The 22,596-nt window shown below is 37.8% G+C and overlaps 1 protein-coding gene across 4 annotated transcripts in view; it reads left to right on the forward strand.

Annotated features, from left to right (window-relative positions):
- ABCA6 (ATP binding cassette subfamily A member 6) overlaps positions 1 to 22,596 on the forward strand; it is a 65,967-nt gene that overhangs the window by 29,293 nt on the left and 14,078 nt on the right. For all 4 annotated transcript variants that reach the window (XM_045814212.2, XM_087854181.1, XM_045814211.2 and 1 more), the window contains exons 16-28: positions 374 to 464; positions 1,562 to 1,701; positions 4,869 to 4,985; positions 6,004 to 6,184; positions 6,567 to 6,733; positions 9,513 to 9,646; positions 11,703 to 11,840; positions 15,346 to 15,453; positions 16,270 to 16,443; positions 16,869 to 16,982; positions 19,277 to 19,393; positions 20,954 to 21,031; positions 22,299 to 22,390. In XM_045814212.2, the coding sequence (XP_045670168.2) occupies positions 374 to 464; positions 1,562 to 1,701; positions 4,869 to 4,985; positions 6,004 to 6,184; positions 6,567 to 6,733; positions 9,513 to 9,646; positions 11,703 to 11,840; positions 15,346 to 15,453; positions 16,270 to 16,443; positions 16,869 to 16,982; positions 19,277 to 19,393; positions 20,954 to 21,031; positions 22,299 to 22,390 (1,651 nt within the window). The remainder of the gene's footprint in view (positions 1 to 373; positions 465 to 1,561; positions 1,702 to 4,868; positions 4,986 to 6,003; positions 6,185 to 6,566; positions 6,734 to 9,512; positions 9,647 to 11,702; positions 11,841 to 15,345; positions 15,454 to 16,269; positions 16,444 to 16,868; positions 16,983 to 19,276; positions 19,394 to 20,953; positions 21,032 to 22,298; positions 22,391 to 22,596) is intronic.

Below are 22,596 nucleotides of genomic sequence, written 5' to 3' on the forward strand. Positions count from 1 at the left end.
GTGACCACTAATAAAATATTGTAAGGCTTTTTTTGTTTCAATTAATTTAAACATTGAAATCAATATATATCTGGTTGAAAAATATCCACTTATTCTTTAGCATACAGAATGGAAAATATGCCAATGTAACTTCTGGTTTTTTTTTTTTTTCAAGAATTATTGTAAGGCACAGAAATAGACTGGAACACATAAGCTTATTTTAAATGCATCAATTTTAATGTGTATTTCAAATTTCTTAATGTACATTAGTTACATTTGTTTCCTGTAGCGCACTTCTCCTTTGGAAATCTGAGCGTTGTCTTCTCACATATATTTTCTAGAGAGGGAAGAAATGACTCCCATCATCCTTTCTTTTTTGCTTCTTTTTAATCAGATAGAAAAGTGATCATGTCCAATGGGAGACTGAAGTGTGCAGGGTCTTCTGTCTTTTTGAAGAGAAAATGGGGTCTTGGATATCACTTAAGGTAAAGACTTTGGGGATAGTTTGGATATATACATATATATCTACACACATATACATATATGTATGTTTTCTTTTTTTTTAAAGATTTTATTTGTTTATTTGAGAGAGAGAAAGTGCATGAGTGGAGAGTTAGGAGGGGCAGGGGAAGAGGGAGAAGCAGGCTCCCACTGATCAGGGAGCCAGACATGGGGCTCCTGGATCCCAGGACCCCAGGATCACAACCTGAACAGAAGGCAGACACTTAACCGAATGAGCCACCCAGGCACCCCATATATTTGTTTTCAATGCTGGTATATCAAAAAGGCAGACAATTAGGAGGGACAGTTGACCTTGTGCTTCATCTTTGTCAAACTATTAGCTAGTGTTTCCCAAATGTTTTTCCTGCTTTTATTAATGCTAATGATAAGCAAAATTTCAAAGGTATAAGCCCAGGCTTACAGATCCCAGCAGGGCTACTTCATGGACTGCTGTCTAGGTAGCCTCTCTGGGCATCCTAAATCTCTCTCTTCTTCCCACCCTCTATCTCCCTCCGATGATCTTGTAACATATTTTCATTCTTTCATTGGGCACAAAATCAAATAATTTCAGAAGCTAGTATCAAAAATGGGAGAGAGTAAAGAGCACTGTATCTAACAAGAAAGTGTGTCCAGGTGAAAAGAATTTTTAAAAACCCAAACCAAAAACCCTATGGCCAAACAAAACATGCATGTAGACCAAACTTCCCTATTAGTCACTAATTCCCGATATCTACACAATCTGGTGTAATTATTTTCCTTAAGCAAGTTCTTCTACCTAATGTACTTGCCTTGCTCTGTTTATCTTCCTACTTGAAATATAGTTTAACTTACAGCATGCATTCGTTTGTATATTTGTAATTGTTCTGAATTTATACAACTCCTGTACATAGATCATAAGATTTTTTCAAACTGATGGCATTATTATTATTTCTGTTGTTGTTGTTGTTGTTATTCACTCATTTTGTTTGTTCCCTAAAGCCAAGTAAGGTAGTACTCAGAGGCTAGGTATTCGGTAAAAGCCCTTCTTTTGTGATAGCAGTAGAGAAAACACAAATCAATGATCTTTTCTTTTAAATATTAGTTTGTACAGAAATGAAGTATGTGATCCAGAAAAAATAACATCCTTCATTAATCATTACATCCCTGATGCTAAATTAAAAACAGAAAACAAAGAAAAGCTTGTGTATACTTTGCCCATGGAAAGGACAAATAAATTTCCAGGTAACTTAAATATGATTATGATGGAATGAAATTTGGGAACAAGTGTTCACCTCATTATTACAGCTTTCATTATTTAATGGATTTGGATTTTGTCTTGGGTTGGGTTCCCTAAAAAGCAGAACTTGAAATGAGGACTTGAGTTCACCTTGTTTGGTAACTGATGCCTAGAAACACCAGGAGGGAATGGGGACATGAGAGTGGGGAGCGAAGGAGGCAAGGGAAGTTTGCATTATTGAGCAGGTGGTTGCAATATGAAATTGAGATGTAATACCTTTGGAATAAATAACCGAATAAGTGAGCAAGGGGCTCAGTGTTATATCAGGAGAGGGGTGAGAAAGCTGGGGTATTTATTTGCCACTCCCTACCCTTCACTGGTTGAGATGCTTTCAGGAGCATTAATTTTCTAACTCATATGGCTTGTACTTAACATGAGCTTAGCATACATCACAGCCTAGAACAAAATGCCTTTTGGCAGGTGTTAATAAGCAGATTTATTGTGTATAAGTGAGTACAGAAGGGATGGGGGCAGGGTTTCAAGGTGTCTGCTATAGGTTCCCTTTTATATTTTAATTTAATTGTGTGTATATATATTTTGCAGAAAAAATAGTTAATTTATTCAGCAAAAATATTCACCATAGGTTCCCAGTCTGCTGAGTAGCAGTCCTAACCTAGGATTTGTTTGATAAGTAATTCTAATATTAGCTAACTCTTTGTACGGTGTTTGCCATGAGTCAGGCACTGTTCCTAATAGTTGCATATATATCAACTCATTTAGTCTTACAACTATTCTGTGAGGTTGGTGCTATAGTCTTCCCTGTCTTACAAATGAGGAAATATATGTCTTTTTTAATTTAAAAGCTTCCTTTTTATCTAAACATTTAGTTTATTAAAGGTTTAACTCTCTGCAGGCCTGATTTAAAGAGGCTCATTTGTATGATTCAGTCTTATTAACCAAATACTCAGGAATTCAGATTTAGTCTCACCTCCAAATAAGGCAGCTCTCCGTGTCCTTGTAGGAGCTGTAAGGTGGTGTTCTCAAGTCGATAGGCTATACTGTGTTATTCTGTCCAGTGAGATACAACTAGCCTTTTTTTGGTTGGGGAAGGAAAATAGTGAGTTATATGTTGATACCACCATGAGAACATGTCACACCAGAGTCCCTGGTGTTGATGTTTTGGTCTATGACAGCCTCTTTATTCTGACCCTAGGCCTCTGCAAGTCCAGTGACATTCTTATGTCCTATAGGAAATACGAAAGATAATAGTAAATGTTTATTGGGAACCTATTACATAAAAGGCACTGCTTGAGGCACTAGAGATACAGAGTTAAATAAGACATCTGAGTCCCTACCCTCATGGAGGGTACATTCCATTGGGTGGGGAGAAGTGGACACACACAATAAGCCAAGGTATATTACATTGTATAATGCAATAATAAACAAAGTCATATGGTTTAGAGAGAAAACTCATGTCAGGCTGGGGTTTATATAGATTGCCAGAAGTACAAAAGAAGAAAACGATCAAAAGCATTCCAAGCAAAGGGAGGAAAGAGATGTCTGGAGTGCAGTGCATGCGGGAGGAGACTGGCAAGTGGGGATGGGTGAGGTTGTAGGGATAGATGAAGGTTTGTGCATATAGAGCTTCAGAGGCGGTCATGTGGTGTTTGAATTTTATCTTAAATGCACTGAGAAACCACTGAGAGTCATTAAGTGGGGAATTGATGTGATGTGACTTATATTTTCATTCTCTGGTTATAAAAGAGCATTCTGGATATGGAAGAAGAGTAGGCACTGGGAGACCAGCCATGTGACCATGTCAGACTTACAGGGGAAAGATGTTGATCCTTGCGCTACCATGGTGCCAGTTGAAAGATGGATGAAAAATCCAGAGGGACTTCTAGAATTTTGGCTCAAATCACCAGGTGGAAGATGGTGTCATTTGTTATAAAATGATGAGAGAGACAGTTGGGTAGGATGGAGAAGGAGGAATTAATGTTCTGTCTTAGAAATGTTTGCTTTGAGATGCTTCTAGACTTCAAAGTAGAGATGTCAAGTGGCTAAGTATACAGTTGGTTATGGGATATTGGAAGTCAGAGAACACTCAAAGTGAGAATTGAACTTGGGAATCAACAGCATACAGATGGATTTCATGCAAATTTGAGTGTATGGAAAGAGTGTTTGAAAAGAGAAGATGATCCAGGACTGAGTCCTCAGGAGAAAGTAGAGGAAGAGTCAGAGAATGGTGGAAATCAAGAACCCCCCATGAACTGGAAGGAAAAACAAAAGAATATGTATGCTTCTATTAACTCAAGGGAGACAGTGTTTGTAGAAGGATGAAGTAGTCAACAGCTTCAAATGTCCCTGAATGAGAGAGAGAGGGGGTTAAAAGAATTGTTAAAAAGCTCTTGTCCATTGAATTTAAAATGTGGAATCATTGATGACCTTGGAAAGAACAGTTTCTATGGAGGGATAGGGATAGCATTTGGATTTGTGGGGGTTCAGTTGAATAGGATGTGACAAATTAAAAGTGGTAAAGTAGACAAACCTTTGAGCCATGGGTGCATGTGTGTAGTGGGAGGCTGGCGAGGGGGGAGATTGGGCTTTTGTTTTTGTTGTTGTTTTTGTTTAACGGGTTAACTTATAGCATTTTGCCTGCTGTTTGGAATGGCTCAGTACATGTAGGAGAAACTGATGATACAGGCCAGAAAAGGGCAGGAGATTACTTTAGGAAGTCCTCAAGGTGCCAGAATGGAATGGAATTCAGAACACAAGTCAAAGAGGTAGCCTTGGAGGGCGCAGCTCTAAGTCTTCCACCTGTACAGAACCAAGACCCAGAATATGGGTAGAAATAAATGTTGATTTGTGTGGAGGTGAGAAGATGATGTTTTTTCTGATTGCTCGTATTTCCTCAAAGAAGTGTTCTGGAAGTTCATGAGCTGAGAATATAAAGTAGAGTACAGATGGATTGAGGGTAGAGGGGAAAGTTCTGACATATTCATTTCAGAGAAGAAGAACATTTTAATAAAATGTTGCTTTTGCTTACTGTGATATGCCAAAGACATATTTTTCTGAACAATATTCTGGATCATCTTGTAAATAAGTGTTAATTTACTGGATTTTGTTATCAATGTGATATTTAAAATGTATCTATTCCGGTCTGTTGCCTTAGACCTTTTCAGTGATCTTGATAAGTGTTCTGGCCAGGGTGTGACGAGTTATGACATTTCCATGTCAACTCTGAATGACGTCTTCATGAAACTGGAAGGAAAATCAACTATGGAACAAGGTAAATTCATTGTATAAGTAACAGAAAATCAATTTCCAAATAATCATGTATTAATGTAGTATTTTATAATGCATTAGGCATGATTTACACTAAAGAATATGAGTAATTCCAAATTTGACTGCTGTTTGGGAAGGGTTGTATTGTTTTCTAACATCATTACTAGGACTGAACACAGATCCCTTTTTGGAATATAACAAATTTCTCTTTGCAAACTATTTGCTTCCTATTTCAGCAGTTTTCTCCTATCCCCAGATGCTCACTGCTCCTTGGATATTCTGAGGATGTGAAAGGCTCTCAATCAAGGTCGTGAAGTCTGAGCAGATATTTCTTATAAAAATTGCTCTTAGCTTGTTCATGTTGAAAATTTCACTAAGGTCTTAATGGAGAAAAAGCTAGGGTCATCTCCTGTGTATTTTAATGGATAGTAATAATGAGAAGGACAGTTATTTAGGGAGCCTCTATCCAGAACCTTTGATCAATGTGTGGATATAGTGCATTACCTTTCTACAAAAACCTTTCCAACAAAAGGCATTGGCACCATTCTACATAGGAGAAAACTAGACCTAAGAGCAGTTATGTGATTGGTCCTAAATCATGCCACTTACAAATCATGTATTTGGGAATGAGATACAGGTCTGGTGGCTTCAGAGCTCGAAATCATTCACCTACATTCTGAAATTACTGACAGCTTAATAGCTGACATTTAGGCATCAACGATTGGCTATTTCAATGGAGAATATTTCTTGAAATCCCTCAGAATATTGTTATATATGGGACCTTCTATACCTTTTCAAAGGCTAGGCATAATGAGGTCACACTTTACTGAATTCTTCTTTGGGTATGAATTTAGTTATATTTTATCATTGAGTTTATTGAATGTGGACGTTATAAACATAATTTGTTTCTTATATTGTTTGCTTTGTAACCATTGTAAAACAACTTTTAATGTTGCAAAAAAGAGAAAACTGTGATGTCCAAGGATGGCATTAATAATGTGTGTGTGTGTGTGTATGTGTAGATTTTGAACAAGCAGAGATAAGAGACACAGAAAGCCTACATGAAATAGAGCCAGCTTGCTCTTCTTTCCCTGAAATGCAGAAGGCTGTGAGTGACATGGGCCTCTGGAAAATGCAGGTCTGCACAATAGCACGGCTTCGTTTCTTAAAGTTAAAACGTGGGAGGAGAGAGCTTTTGATCCTGTGAGTATCAGAGTACTGTGGTTTTTGTTAGTGAGTTTCAAGAGAGGGTTAAACCAGAAGAGAATGTAAAACTAGAACATAGTATCCAACATTCCTGCTGGAAAATGGATAAATACATTTCATTTTATTGACAGTAGGAATGCCTGTATGGTAGCACTTGATTAGCCTCATACACAGGTCTGTTTAGTTTTCATGGTTTGATACCTGGTGTTTATATAGCAATGCCTTTTAGTACTGTGTGGAGTACTAAGGCCACACTTTCAAAATTTTAGCACCTATACTCCTGGCTGGCACAGAGTTCGTACCCAACAAATACTGTGACATATCTGTCAACAAATAAAATTGCTACAGATTCATGTGGTTATTTTTTCTTTATTGGTAGACTCTTGGTATTTGGGATCGCAATATTCCCTTTGATTGTGGAGAAGATACTTTATGCTCTATTAATTCAAAAGAGTGATTGGGAATTTAAAACTGAACTGTATTTCCTCTCTCCTGGACAACCTCCTGAAGACCCTCGTACCAGCCTATTGGTCGTCAATAACACAGGTGAAGAGAAAAAGAAAATTTAATCCAGAAATAAGTTATTTTTATGTAGAGGGGGAAAAACAAAACATAAGAGAAGAAAATGTGTACTTAGACTTCATTTATAGAAAACAGCTGAGGTACAATGCCTATTTGCTCTGATTTTGGAGATGATGGAGATGGTGGGATAGACAGAAGGAGCATGGGTGAGTCACTATATAACCTGGTTAAAGCAGAACTGCCTATCTACCTGACCACCGTAAGCTCTTATGTGAAAGAGAAATAAACTTCTGTATTGACTGAACCACTCTATTTGAGATCTCCTTGTTGCAGCAGCCTAACCGGTTCCATAAATATTATACACACTGACTGATATATAAAGAATGCATTTTTATACCCTATGCCCCTCCAACAGGATCTAGAAAGGTTCCTTAAGACAATTTGGAATGCGTGTTCTTGTTATCCTAAAAAATTGGTTTTGTCTAACTGCTTATTTAACTTTGAAGAAGCTTTTATTTCTACCTAAGACGTGAAATATATATATATTCAGCATAGGAGACCTCTCTTGATGAGTACCCCAGCCCATTCTAATATTCATATACAGCTATGACACCTCCTTTAATCAAAAGTGGTCTTTTAATTTCTGTTTCTCATTCTTCTTTTCAATTTGGGTTTTAGAAAGTAAGTTTTATTCACTCTGCTACCTTAAAATGGAAATTCTTGTGAATTATATATTTTATTTGTATGATCTAGAAATTTTCAGCCAATCATTATCAGCCTATTCATTTTTATTTTTCAGTTTATTATTATCTCATGTATATATTTTCCTTCTCCAGTTACTCTAAGAACAATATACTTGGATTAGCTTACTTATTTTTCTTCCCTGTACTCAGTTGTGAGGTATTTTGTGATTTAAGTTTGGAGCTTCTCTTCCATCTTGTTCCTCTTTTCTCAAAATATGATGGTTCTTGGTAAGATGTTCATCTTTAAATCAGGGAATCCCTGTTTACCTAAGGGAATGTGGGTAACCATTAACGTTTCCTACCTTAGGTGACTGTGGAGATGGAGTATGGATGCATGGAAAGCTTATTTTCTTTTCTTTTTTTTTTTTTAAAGATTTTATTTATTTATTTGACAGAGAGAGAGACAGCCAGCGAGAGAGGGAACACAAGCAGGGGGAGTAGGAGAGGAAGAAGCAGGCTCATAGTGGAGGAGCCTGATGTGGGGCTCGATCCCACAACGCCGGGATCACGCCCTGAGCCAAAGGCAGACGCCCAACCGCTGTGCCACCCAGGCGCCCTGGAAAGCTTATTTTCTATGTAAACATTCCTTTCCCACCTGGTGGGAATGCTAATTCATCTGGGCCTTCGTCCTGTTTTATGATCCCAGAACCCCTTTCTGGGTGTCCCCAGTATGAACTCCTTTTCAAAGTCCAAATGAGCAAAAAATGAGAGTCCTCTTTTTCTCTTTTCCCATTCCATCCTGTCCTTTTAATTGTCTGGAGTTACTTTAGATCTTGCCCTGCTGTTTTCCCCAAATAGTATCTCTTAAAAATTAAGTCTGAGGACTTATATGCTGGGGATAACTACAGCTGGTGTCTGTTCCATGTGGACCATGGGGAGAGAACTGTGGTCACTTTGTTTCAGGCGTGGTTAACCAGCTAATGAGCATGGCTGTGGCTTCAGGGCCCACTTGGCCCCCTTGAGTTTTTCCATATCCCGGACATTGGTTTTACCTTTGTAGTTGTTTGCTCTTGTGAGCTCTTGGCTGTGGGTTTTCTTTGCTCTTATTTCTCTGTCAACAATCTCATCTGCTTTCTTCATTAGGGACATATCAAAAACTTTGGTCTGAAAGTGGCACTCTTCATTTCTTACTATATATACATTTATATAGATATATATACTATACAGGTAATAGATATGTATGTAGAATAGATGTATATGTTTTTTTCTTTAAAGATTTATTTATTTTAGAGAGAGAGTTCACAGGAGCAGGAAAGGGAGAGGGAGAGAGAGAGAATCTCAAGCAGACTGTGCGCTGACCATGGAGCCCAACGTGGGGCTTGATCTCATGACCCTGAGATCACCATCTGAGCTGAAAGCAAGAGTCAGATGCTTAACTGATTGTTCCCCCCCAGGCACCCCTATGTATATGTTAATATACACATACATGTATTTACTTTTCCGTTATTTCAAAGAATAAGGGAGAGAGGGAAGTGTTATTATTGTCCATTTTAGGCTGGCTCATCTGAAGTACTGCTCACAAAATTATTGCATTTCCACAGATTATTGAGTTCAAATGTATTTTTTTAAACAAGAGTCATAAAATAGAATTATCTTGTTTTATTTATTTTTTTAAAAAAAGATGTTATTTATATATTTGACAGAGAGAGAGAGAACTCAAGCAGGGGGAGCTGCAGGCAGAGGGAGAAGGAGAAGCAGACTCCCTGCTAAGCAGAGAGCTGGACTTGGGACTCGATCCCGGGATGCTGGGATCATGACCTGAGCTGAAAGCAGATGGTTAACTGACTGAGCCACCCAGGCACCCCTAGAATTATCTTGTTTTAATAGTCACGTGTTAGCGTGCACTAAAAGGGAATTATAAAGCTAACTCATCACAGCATTGGATTTGATAAATTAAAGATGGTAGAATGAGCTAATATTATTATTATGATGCCCAAAGACATATGCTTTCACATACTATTCTGTAGATATTGACTTCAAATTGCGTATGTGATTTATGTTAAAAATTTGACATATATGTTCTTGTTTTCTATGGCCTTCTGCTATTGATTTCATACTAGAATCAAATATTGAAGATTTTATACAGTCAGTGAAGCATCAAAATATACTTTTGGAAGTAGATGACTTTGCAAACAGAAACGGCACTGATGACCTGTCATACAATGGAGCTATCATAGTGTCTGGTAAACAAAAGGTACGTTGGCCTCTTGGTTTTGCTTTCATAAAAAAAAATTAAAAAGTGCTACATTTTTAACTCTTATTTTTTTTTTTAAGATTTTATTTATTTGTTTGCCAGAAAGAGAGCAAGAGAGAGAGTGAGCACAAGTGGGGTGAAGGGTAGAGGGAGAAGCAGACTCCCTGCTGAGCCGGGAGCCCGATGCGGGACTCGGTCCTGGGACCCTGGGATCGTGACCTGAGCCGAAGGCAGATGCTTCACTGACTCAGCCACCCAGGCGCCCCCATTTTTAACTCTTTTAAATGGCAGTCAACACAGCTAGTATATAGCAACTTGATTTAAAAACATTTTGGGTCATTATTAAATAAGCTGTGAAGATTTTTTTTTTTAAAGATTTTATTTGTTTATTTGACAGAGAGAGAGAGAACACAAGCAGGGGTACAGGCAGGCAGAGGGAGAGGGAGGAACAGACTCCCCGCTGAGTAGGGAGCCCACCGTGGGGCTGGATTCCAGGACCCTGGGATCATGACCTGAGCCAAAGGCAGACGCTTCACCAACTTAGCCACCCAGGCCCCTCAATAAGCTGTGAAGTTTAAATAAGCTTTTGTAAAACATTTTCAATCTTAACTTTAGAATTAGATGATTTTTACATTTGAAAATAGCTAAGTGTAATTGCGTTATTCAGATTCAGTAAAATATTAGACCTTATAATTACCAACCATGAGTTTAAAGAATTTTATTCAATGGCTAACTACTCAAAAGTTGTTTTTTATACAGTTGACCCTTGAACAACATGGGTGTTAGGGGTGCCGAACCCCTACACAGTTGAAAATCCACATATAACTTTTAACTCCCTAAAAACTTACCTGCTAAGACTCAACTTACTGTTGGCTGAAAGCCTTACCAATAACATTAACAGTCAATTAATGCATATTTTGTGTGTTATCTGTATTGCATACTGTATTCTTGCAATAAGGTAAGCTAGAGAAGAGACAATGTTATTAAAACCATTAGGAAGAGAAAATACATTTACATTACTGTACTGAAAAAAATTCACATATAAGTGAAAAGTGTAGTTCAAAACTGTGTTGTTCAAGGATCAACTGTATTGAGAATATACATTAAATAGTATAAAGGCCCCATGAAATCTCTGAGAGAAAAGTCTTCTCAGTCTACTGTTAACATGTTTCAATTTGTGTAAAAGAGTCCAAGAGATGGAGACTGTTCCAGGTACAAGACTGTTGAAAATACATCCTAATTGTTAAGTAAAACTCTGAGTCTTACTTAAAAAACAATGAAAAGCAGGGAGCCACATGAAATGAACCTACCTCATTATTTCTTGCTACAAGGAAAATAAAAACCAAAACAAAAGCCTTGTAAGATATATCATTGAATTCAGTTTCATCTAAACTAAGTACATCATAAAAAATGCAATCTTACTCTGTTTCATATCTGAAACTAATGTAGCATTTTGCGTCAACTCTACTTCAATTTTTTTTAAAAAAAGTAACTCTTTGTGCCAACTGTAGGAAACTGCATTGGTTGGCCATTGCTTTGTTACTTATCTAACATATTTATTACATGAACCAATAGAATGTTTAAACACTATTGAGCCTCTTGATAAATGTATGAACATTTTCATAAACCTGGAGGATATAAACATTGTCTTAGAAAGCATAAAAATGGTTCATTGGCAGTGTAACCATGAATACTTTATGCACCCTATGCTTATCTCCTATCCAGGAAATCAGAGATCCTGTGCTTGCTCACTATGAACTGACAGTGTCTCCTTGTCAGGGTTATTTTTATATTCAGTTATTTGAAATTTCCTCATCAGCAAAATGAGGACAAAAATGATCTAAAATTAGTAATACTAAGAAAAATTCATATTACTGACTAAACAACCAACTTATTATCCCCTTTCACAAATGAGGAAGCTGAGGCTCAGAAAGGTCAGTTACCTTGAGGATGATACTACAGAGTGTGGAACTCGGGGATTTTAATATAAACCTTTTTTTTTTTGGTTCTTTAATGACTTAGAATTAACATCATTTTATTTTTGTTTTATTCAAAGGATTACAGATTTTCAGTTGCATGCAATACCTTGAGACTGCACTGTTTTCCTATTCTTGTGAATATTATTAGCAATGGGCTACTTCGAATGTTTAATGGTACTCAAAATATTCGAATTGAGAGAAGCCCATATCCTTTTGTAAGTATTGGATTTACTCATTCTAAACAATGAAGAATTTGGCAAGCAACTGATGTTTTCTTTCGCTTTTAAATATTCATCATTGATTGTTAATCCTGAAAATTTTTTTTGTCCTAACATTTTAAACATTACATCTAACAAAATACAATTTTTTTCCCTTGGTATTATCAGAGAATGATGATGGGGGAATACTTTTCAATATCATGTCATAGTCTTCTAGAGAATCTTCTGCAAAGATACAGACTTGATTGCAGAAGTGTATTGGAGAGGGTGTGTGTGTGTGTGTACATTGAATTGGAAATCAAGAACACTTGTAAAACAGCTTTAGAATCTTGTAAATCTAATCTAATTTGTTTGTGGACCATCACTGACTAAATGAGTAGTAGGTTGATATGAAGGAGAATTTGCCAGTTCTCGGGCTGTATGCTCTCTGATGAATTCCTTCACCTGTCCGTAGTTGTGTGCATTGCAGGGGTTTCGGATGTACACGGGCTGCAACTTCAGGGTTTTTGTCAGCTGGCTACAGCCTGGATTTCGATGACAGGAAGCAGTAGTGGGAGCAGGACTCTGCAGCCTGGGCTCCAGTCACATTGCTTCCTCCCTTTGCCCCCAGCCCAGCCCAGAAGAGACAGTGTCTTCTTGCTTCATTCTCGTTGGCTTCTCTGAACTTCCCACACATGTAACCCTTGCATGAGTACTTTCTCTCTATTTGAAGTCCTGAAGATAGTAATGGTTTTCTGGTTAGACCCTGATACTCAAGAGGGATCTCTTAAAGCTGACTCATACTGTTCCAAACCAGGAGAATGGAAGAGCAATACATAGGATTAGAAATGGAGCCATCAGGAAGGGAAGCCCATTTGGTGAAAAGGGGGTTGAATTTGGTTTTGGCTTCACTGCTTCAAGGTGCTGGGGGTATGTGCTAAAGCAGATGGACAGATTATACTTGAGTGGTCAGCGATGGAGCCATGCACCTATGAGTTGAAGCTACCACTGACCGTGAGAGCTGGGACAGTGCAAGGGTAGGGGGGTCTGAAGGGACCTCTCCAGAAAGTAGAACCAACTGGCAGTAGAAAGACATAGATGTTATCCCCTCTTGGTCCTTTAGTTTCCTCACTTCATTACTTGTTAATTCAGGATCAAATGAAGTTTGATCCTGGTTACTCTCTTAGGCATCCCCAGTGGCACATGCCTTTCTTCCCTCAACCATTTTTATGAAGACGGTAATGGATTTTTGTACCTGGCAAAATATTCAAATGGATCATTGTAGCCTCTAAAGCTTTAAGTAAAGCTTGAGAACTGTGGAATTGTTTTGAGACAGGCTACCGCACTGCTGAGCTGTGATTATATCCAAGAGACAGTCCTGTACCCACTCATGGGCCCAGCCTCAGGCAGCCACTGATCTGGGGATGGTGATTCAAAGGTCATCTCCTCGCCCACAGGCTTGGTGGCATCAAGTTTTCTTTTTAACTCTGTTGCTTCAGAACACATCTGACCAGCTACTGATGGCTTCACGTATCCATCACTAGGTTAGCTGAGAAAGACGTGCTACTCAGGCCTGAAGGATCTGTTTCTCTAGGATCATAATTCCCAAATTATTATTTTTTGTATTGTGGCAGAAACACATAACGTAAAATTCACCATCTTAACCATTTTTAAGTGCACAGTTCAGTAGTGTCAAGCATATTCATACTATGGTGAAACAGGTCTCTAAAACTTTTTCATCTCGCAGAACTAAAACCTCATACCCATTACACAAGAATGCCCCATTGTCCCCTTCCCCCAGCCCCTGGCAGTCGTCATCCTAGTTTCTGTTTCTATTAATTTAACTACTTTTGATACCTCAGATAAGGACAATCGTGTAGTTTTTGGTGACTGGCTTATTTCCCTGAGAATAATGTCCTTGAAATTCATCTATGTTGTAACATGTGACAGGATTTCCTTCCTTTTAGAGGCTGGATAATATTCCACTGTGTGTAGATACCATGCTTTGTTTACCCCTTTATCTATTTATGAACATTTGGTTTGCTTCCTCCTCTTGGCTATTACGAATAGTGCTGCCATAAACACGTGTGGGAAGGTATCTCTTTGAGACTCTGCTTTCAATTCTTTTCGATATACACCCTGAAGTGGGTCCTGAGTTTTATTTTACTTCTTTTATTTTACTTCTCTTTTTTTTTCCCAGGAGTTGAAGCCTCATGTTAAATGATCAGAAATCATTTCCCTTCCTACATTCATGCATAGATGTTGCTGGATTAGGCGTACACTTTTATTTTTATTTTTCAATACTTCAAAAAGCACATTTTTATGATAGTGATTGTTTCATTTTTTAATTTTAATTTTTTATTAGTTTCAGAGGTAGAATTTAATAATTCATCAGTGGCATATAACACCCAGTGCTCACTATATCAAGTGCCCTCCTTAATGTCCATCACCTAATTACCCCTCCTCCCCCACCTGCTTCCCCTCTAGCAACCCTCAGTTTGTTTCCTTTAGTTAAGAGTCTCTTACTGTTTGCCTCCCTCTCTGTTTTCATCTTATTTTCTTTTTCCTTCCCTTTCCCTATATTCATCTGTTTTGTTTCTTAGATTCCATGTATGAGTGAAGTCATATGGTAGTTGTCTTTCTCTGACTGACTTATTTCGCTTAACATAATACCCTCTAATTTCATCCATGTCATTGCAAATGGCAAGATTTCTTTCTTTTTGATGGCTGAGTAATATTCCGTTGTTTAATGTATATACCACATCTTCGTTATCCATTCATCTGTTGATGGACATCTGGGCTCTTTCCATAGTTTTGCTATTGTGGACATGGCTGCTATAAACGTTGGGTGCAGGTGCCCCTTCAGATCACTATGTTTGTATCCTTTGGATAAATACCTAGTAGTGCAATTGCTGGGTCATAGGGTAGCTCTATTTTTAACTTTTTGAGGAGCCTCCATACTGTTTTCTGGGGTGGCTGCACCAGTTTGCATTCCCACCAATGGTGTAAGAGGGTTCCCCTTTCTCTGCATCCTTGCCAACATCTGTTGTTTCCTGAGTTGTTAATTTTAGCCATGCTGACTGGTGTAAGGTGGTATCTCATTGTGGTTTTGATCTGTATTTCCCTGATGCCAAGTGATGTTGAACATTTTTTCATGGGTCTGTTATAAGAAGAATTAATACCTAGTTTTCTGAAACTGTTTCAAAAGATAAAAATGGAAGGAAAACTCCCAAATTCTTTCTGTGAGGCCAGCATTATCTTGATTCCAAAACTAGACAAAGACCCCACCAAAAAGGAAAATTCCAGATCAATATCCCTGATGAACATGGATGCAGAAATTCTCACCAACATAGCTAATGGTATCCAACAGTGCATTAGAAGGATCATTCACTACCATCATGTGGGATTTATTCCTGGGCTGCAAGGGTGGCTCGGCATCCTCAAATCAATGGGATACACCACATTAGTGTTTGTTTCATTTTTTAAAATATTCACAAGTTTAAAGTACCTTTTATACTTGCAGAATTATGTGTTCTTCTGGATGGGGCTGCCGGAAGCTTCCATGTTCTTATTTTGGGTTGTGTGCAGCTTTTCGCCTTACATCTCCATGGGCAGTATCAGCGATTACAAAGTAAGAGAAGGGGACAAAAAGAGAAACTTCAGGGACTCCAGTAATTGTGATTTAAATGCTATGTATTCAAAATGTTTCCCTGTGAGAAAAACATATAAGCATATGTTTAATTTATATAGTGTAGTGAAGCTTATTTCTACCAAGTCAGAACCTTTACTTCTAAAAATACAAAATATTTTTTACTTCAAAATTGCAGGAAACGTGCAATAATTTTACAGGGACTCAAATTAATCTAAACTTGTAAAGGGGGCTATTCTACCACTTTTGACGACATTATTTCCCAGCGAAAAGGAAGAAATCATTGATATTTAAATTCAGGACCAGATGTAAGACTTAAATCCCCTTTCTACTGTGGCAAATAACATTTTCGGTTATATCTGTATTTGGTCATGTCTGTTATCCAAGGCAAAAGAGTTAAATCAGATTTAGGTAAGTCACCCTTCACTATTCTGAGCCAGTAACCCCCATAACATATTTGGATAATGGATAATTTATTGTCCTTCAGATCACAGGATAATATCTCTTTTGAAGGAATCTTATGCCTTGATTATTATAAGATCTCCTTTTCTATTCATTATGCATGAGTTAAAGTGGTGCTGGGAATCAGAGCTATAAAATAAAATAATATTCATTTTCACAATGGCCATCATTATGGAATTGGCTCTTTGGCCTCGGATTCCAGATAGTATATACATAATTAAATTATTAGAAGATTTTAAATGATTTGATTATATTCATCTTAAAATCTCTCCTAGCGTGTTTGTTTTGGATTTGGAATTCAACTGAGTCTATGTATATCCTGTGTTTTCTCATCAGAAGAGAACTAAATCCCAGCTATGGATTTCAGGCCTCTTCCCTTCTGCTTACTGGTGTGGGCAGGCCCTGGTGGATATTAGCTTCTTCATTTTTCTTCTCCTTTCAATGTATTTAATTTTTTACATAGCAAACATAACGGTGATTAACATCACAAGTCGAATTGTGTTTGGTTTGGTAAGTAACACATTATGTAGACAATGTCTTATAAAGTAATTCATGATAAATTATAACATTTTATATTTTCTATAAGTAAGACATTTTCATTTTTATGTTGTCATAAACTAAAACAAAAAAAGTTCAAAGTGCATGTACAATAAGATTTCTTTTTTTAAGACTTTATTTGTTTGAGAGAGAGAGAAAGAGAGCACGAACAGGGGGAGGGGCAGAGGGAAAGGGAGAAGCAGACTACCCGCTGAGCAGGGAGCCCAATGCAGGTCTCGATCCCAGGACCCTGAGATCATGACCTGAGCTGAAGTCAGACACTAAACTAAGCCACCCAGGCACCCCTGAAATAAGATATTTAAAAATGTTTGTAATTTAATTTTCCTTTCCACTAATACTTCAGTGTTTGACTTTGATATTATTTGTATTACTTTCAGATTGTATTTGGGCTTGGTTACGCAGCTTCACTTGTCTTCTTGACATATGTGATATCATTTATTTTTCGCAAGTGGAAAAAAAATAGTGGCCTTTGGTCATTTTGCTTCTATATTGTAAGTACATATACAAACATATAAACAGAGAGATAGAGTAACTTTCAGTGTAACATTAAATATAATCACCTTTGCCTTGAGAAATGTTACAGTATATAACATGCTTACAATTTCTAATTATTCTCCCTTTTTCTTTTACATATATATCTATTTCAGTGTCCTTGTCTATTGCATTTTTATACCACTGAAAAGCTACATACTTAGGGAATATTGGATTGTCAGATTTGAAAAAAAAATTAACATCATTTGGTATAATTCACCTCATTTTATAGAGGGGGGAAAATTGAGTAATTTGTTTAAGGCCACATAAAAATCAGTGACGATCTAAGAATAAAATTGAAGTCTCAGAACTTATGTCATTCCTGATGTCAAAAACTATGAGGTAGTAGGATAGTTGACAATACTATTTTAAAGTTTATGTTGATCAACACCTTGAGTTTAGTGGGCTAAATTGTACATCTCCACGGAGACCTCAAACAGTGTTTTTATGCCTGATATAAATAATATCAGGCATAAAAACATATCAAAACAATAATTTTATGCCTGATATAAAGAACTTATAGTTTCATTTAAAATATGTGTTGAGGATACGTTCTGTGATAATCGATCTTTCATCATGCGGTTAGTATCAATTTAAACTATGCTAGTCTTAGGATTCACAGATCATATATATAAAAATGTATCAGATGATGGTAAGTGTAGTTGTCCTTTTGTGATCTTGGGTAAATTTGGAAGGAAAGTATAGCAAGGTCCCCTCATCATTGAGTGAAGCCACCCTCAGCTGTTAATTTCTTTCTAGAGTCCAGTGGACTCTCCTAGCCCTCAGGGTGTGGTCCCTCATGGGTATTTTAGGCCCTAGTCTAATAAGGAAGTACCTTTCAGCCTATGGTGGAGGTATGGTACTGCATCTTAGCGCGCTGAGCCATAGCACGTTTCCTTTGGTGCAGTTTGCAATCCTCTCTTGTTCCAGTGAATGAGAAAGGAGGAAAAAAACAACTCACAAAAGAAACTTGGAGGCTTGGTAGAATAAAGGTAGTTAGCTAAGTGGACTAACGGACTTCTAGTTATCAAAAATAAGGAGCTGGGAGAAAAATTAGACACATGCGAAGTCATGGAAACCAAGAGGAGAGAAACAAGTAAACGTGGATAATCACGCAATACCTTTGCAGAGAGATCGTGGTAGTTGCAAAATAAGAAAAGTTTTTTGGATTCACCACCTAAAATGCTTATTGTACGCTTACTGAACACTTGATTACAAGTTATTTGGTTTTATTGCCAATTGTTTTTTATATGTAGATTACACACACACCCCCAAACTGTACGTTCACTTAGTAGTCACACAGCATTCCCCTATATAACAATCCCACAAAACAGTATAGTCTTCTGATCTAAAGACCTAGGAATCACACACACATAGGGTTTTGAATTCCCACTTTGTCACTCACTACCTGTGTGGCCTTGAGGATATTTGTTTCTCTGAACCCTAGATTTCCCATATGTAAGGAAGGACTAGTAAGAATGACCACATTATGGAGTTGTTGTGGGGATTAAAGCAAACAATGCATGCTAAATTCTTAATGCCTGGTGTTGGGGTAATATTCAGTGAATCTAGTAGTTACAATTCTTAGTGTTTTTATTATAATTCATACATTAATAAGATCCAGCAAAGGTTCAATACAGTGTTCAACACACACTTGTTGACTGATAAACTGATCCTTAAAACAGAACAATGAAAAATTATTTTTATCCCCCCATCCCACATTTACCAGTATCTTACAAGAAAGTACGTCCATTGCAGTCAAAATCCACAGTATCAATAAAATTATTTGTTTGGAATGGGGAAGAAATGGAGCAGGGATGACATTTAGAAAGCTTTAGTCTAGGTGGGAGGCAGTATGGACTTTTTAAAATAACCACCTGTCCAGCTTTCCATCCTATACATTTTTAATAGGTTTTTATACATTCACAATATTGTTACCTTAGCATTAAAAGGTATTTTCTCTCTTTATCCTATTGTCTTAGATTACACTTAATGTACTGTCAGAAAGTCTACCTGGTCACTTTAGCATTCACCTTAATCTCCAGGTTTTTATCAAAAATTTTTCTATCAGGTAGCTAAAGGTCATATTTATTCTCATTAACAAAAACCCCGCACTTCCCTTCTCCCTCTGAAAGTGGTGAATCTGTATGTGGGAAAATTCTGATACATACGATGAGAACACTTACATCTTAAATATTTCCCCTAATATCAATGGATATGTCTGACATGCAATATATTTTAACTTGCCTTGTAGACCTCAATCATCATGTTTGACATTATGCTGATTCACTTCAACTTGCCTACCTTGATTTCTAGCATGGTTTTAGTTCCCTCAGCTACCATGGGTGGATTTCTAGCTTTTTTGGCACAGGTAAGAAATATTACCAACAGTGTCCTTAATTTTGAATACGCAGCCTATTAAAGTGCTTTGCCCAAAATCTATAAAGATAGAATGCAGGCTCGTGGTTTCCTGGGGTTGGAGTGGAAATGGGGATTGACCACAAATGCATATGAGGTATCTCTTTGGGGTGATGGAAATGTTATTCAGTTGAATTGTGGTGATGTTCTCCCAACTCTGTAAATTTACTTAAAATCCTTGAATTGTATACGTAAAATGAGTGAATTTTACGGCATGAAAAATTAACCTCAATAAAGCTGTTTAGAAAGCTTTGCCATATGCTCTATGCAAAACATAAGTGTTGTCAAATGCTATTCAAAACTAATGCCAGATTGAAAAATGTTTCCTAGTTCAATGGGTATTCATTATCCATTGCAAGGATAAAATCATATACAATACCATTTATTCAAAAATATATATTAAACAGTATTCTGTGTTAGGCACTGTGCTGGTCATCAGGGACACCTGATGAACAAGATAGCACAATCCATCCTTTCACAGAGCTTGGTGGAGATAAAGACAGACCTCAAACAAGTCAATGCAAGAGGGCTTAAAGGATCCAAAGAAGAAGGGCAAAGTGCCAAGGGCAGGGTATAAAGCACAGCTGACACAATCTAGGGACTCCGAGAACTCTTCTGGGGCGGGGCGGGAAGCAATGCTTAAACAGAATCCTGAAGAATGAGTCAGAATTAATTAGCAGGAGAGTGGGGCCGAAAGTAAGTATGTTCTGTAGAGAGAAGCTAAGGCATTGAAGCTGGAGAGACCAGGAGGCATTAAAGAAGGTGTGATTCAAATGGAAAGAAATGTACAATGGGATGAGCCCAAGAGCTCAGCCAGGAGCATACCATTTAGAGCCCCACATCATCCTGGATGATACTTCAAAGAAAGTAAAGAACACTGTCCTAATCGCTTGTGTTCTTGGGAACCTGGGAAAGCCTTCCGTCTGCAAAAGCATTTTTCCATTATTGAGCAACACTTAGATTTCTCAACTGGAAATTCAATTCTTTGCTTAAGGCATTTCTCTCCTACGATATAACCTAAGACCTACGAAGTGAACTACATTAACCTGAATCTGTCATACGTTATTTAAGAGGAATGAGTTACTTTCTGAATACATTGATTGATGAAGAAAGACTAACATGGTGGGGCTGATTATTTTGGTGGGCGAGTCACCACTGGGGTAGGAAGGGGCCCTGAAAAGGCTCTTGAGGGGCGTTTAGGACAAATATTGTCAACCACTATTATTTTTCACAGTGCAGGCTCCTCTCTCTGTTATGCTTTCAGCAGATTTGAGGCAAACCTTAAACCAAAAGATTAAAGAAAAAAATCGGAAAAGAGGAACAGACATAAGTTCCCTGTTCACGGAGAGATAGTGTTGAATGGGGGGCCCCTTTCTTCTCTGCAGGGAATTGGTTGTCACCAGTGCATGCTTAATGAGGGAAATATGCAATATGTGGAATTCCATATTATTGAAATGCAAATCATAAAGCTGATGAATTTGCATTTAGCTGTTTTTCTTTTTTGTCTTTGCAGAGAGCTTATGAGCACCAACGAAAATACCCAGACCACAGATATGACCCAAGTGGAGTTGATCTTCTAGTATGCCTAATAGTAAGAAAGCCTTTCTACCTCTCCACCTTTTTTTTTTTTTTGATAGTTAGCATTTACCATGATAATTGTTTGGTTTATCTGATGTGTGCCAACTTTGAAAGCACTTTTAATATAGTCTCAGAATAGACTCAGAATAAGACAATTCAGACATGATTCCAAATCATAAGTTAGTTTTTATGTGTGTGAGTGGACTGTTTAGGTCCAGAGTCTAATAAAATTAGTTTTTCATGTTTATGTATCCTGTTTATTGCCACCTCCAAATTTGAGAGAGCTTGTAAGAAATACAGGTGCAATGTATTGAAATCTTTTGAATTAAAGATAAAAAGGGCAAAGTTGAATAATAAAAATGAAAGGGAAAAATGATTTTATATATATATATAGCTAAGAAAGCTACTGTCTCTGAATACAATGTGTCCCTACTTTTCTAGGCATAGGAGCAAATATGGACAGAGGTGCCTGCCCATGTGGCATTTACATTGTGGGGGAAGGAGACAGATAATAAACTAAATAGATAATGTATATTGTGTCAGATGGGCGGTCAGGAAAAGCCTGACTGAGAAGTAAAGATCTGAGGGGGGCAAGGAGGCAAGCTACAGGGACCGCTTGGGCTAGAGCATTCCAGTAGGAGGGGCACAGGTGATGCTGGCTTGTTCCAGGGTCAACCAGGAGGCCAGTGTGGTTGTGGCCAAGTGACCAAGGGAAGAGTGGTACAAGAGAAGGTCATGGAAGTCACAGGGTAAAGTGCAGGGTAGACGGAATGGGCTACACAGAGCAGTCTGGGTCACTATAAGGACTTCAGCTTTTCTTTGAGTAACCAAGGAGTCATGAGGGTTTTAAGCAAAGCAAGATGATCAGACTTAACTTTTTAAAAGAGTACCTCTAGTGACTGTGTTGAGAATAGATGTTTGGGGCCAGGGGATAAGAGGAAGGAGACCAGGTAGCAGGTGTTACAATATTATAATGAGGAATTATGATGGCCTGGACCTGGGTGAGAGCAGCACAGGCAGGGGTGAGAAGTAGTTGGGTTCTGGGTAATTGTGAAGGCAGAGCAGATAGAATTTGCTGACACACAGGATGTGGATTGTGAAAAGAAAGGAGGCAGGTGGCACTGAGCTGGGCTGTCATTGTACAGCTGGGCTTCTCCCCTGATTTGTAAAAATGGCTCACATGTATTTTACCTGAAGACAAAGGCCACCAATTTAATTCAGATGTTTAGGTAATATTTGTGAACTTATGCCTGTATATAACTGTGTTTCTTTGCTCCTAGCCTTACTTGCAGGCTTTGATATTTGTTTTTATCCTAAGATGCATGGAAACAAAATGTGGAAAGAAAATAATGCGAAAGGATCCTGTTTTCAGGTTGGGATAAAATTTAATTTCGAACTTAATATCATATTTTAACGTTCCTCCCTAATGGCTGCACTACTGACCTGTTAATGTGGCTTTATAATTACAATGTAAGCAGTGTGCTGATTTTCATGATGGTCCGTCGATTGCTGGCTCACTGCCTGGAAATAGGACTCTCTGTCTGAGTTCTGCCACTAACCAGCGGAGGGAGGTTTTCA

Source organism: Ursus americanus, chromosome 23 (genome assembly GCF_024610735.1).
Source record: "Ursus americanus isolate L20-20 chromosome 23, mUrsAme1.1.p, whole genome shotgun sequence".
Classification (NCBI taxonomy): Eukaryota; Metazoa; Chordata; class Mammalia; order Carnivora; family Ursidae; genus Ursus; species Ursus americanus.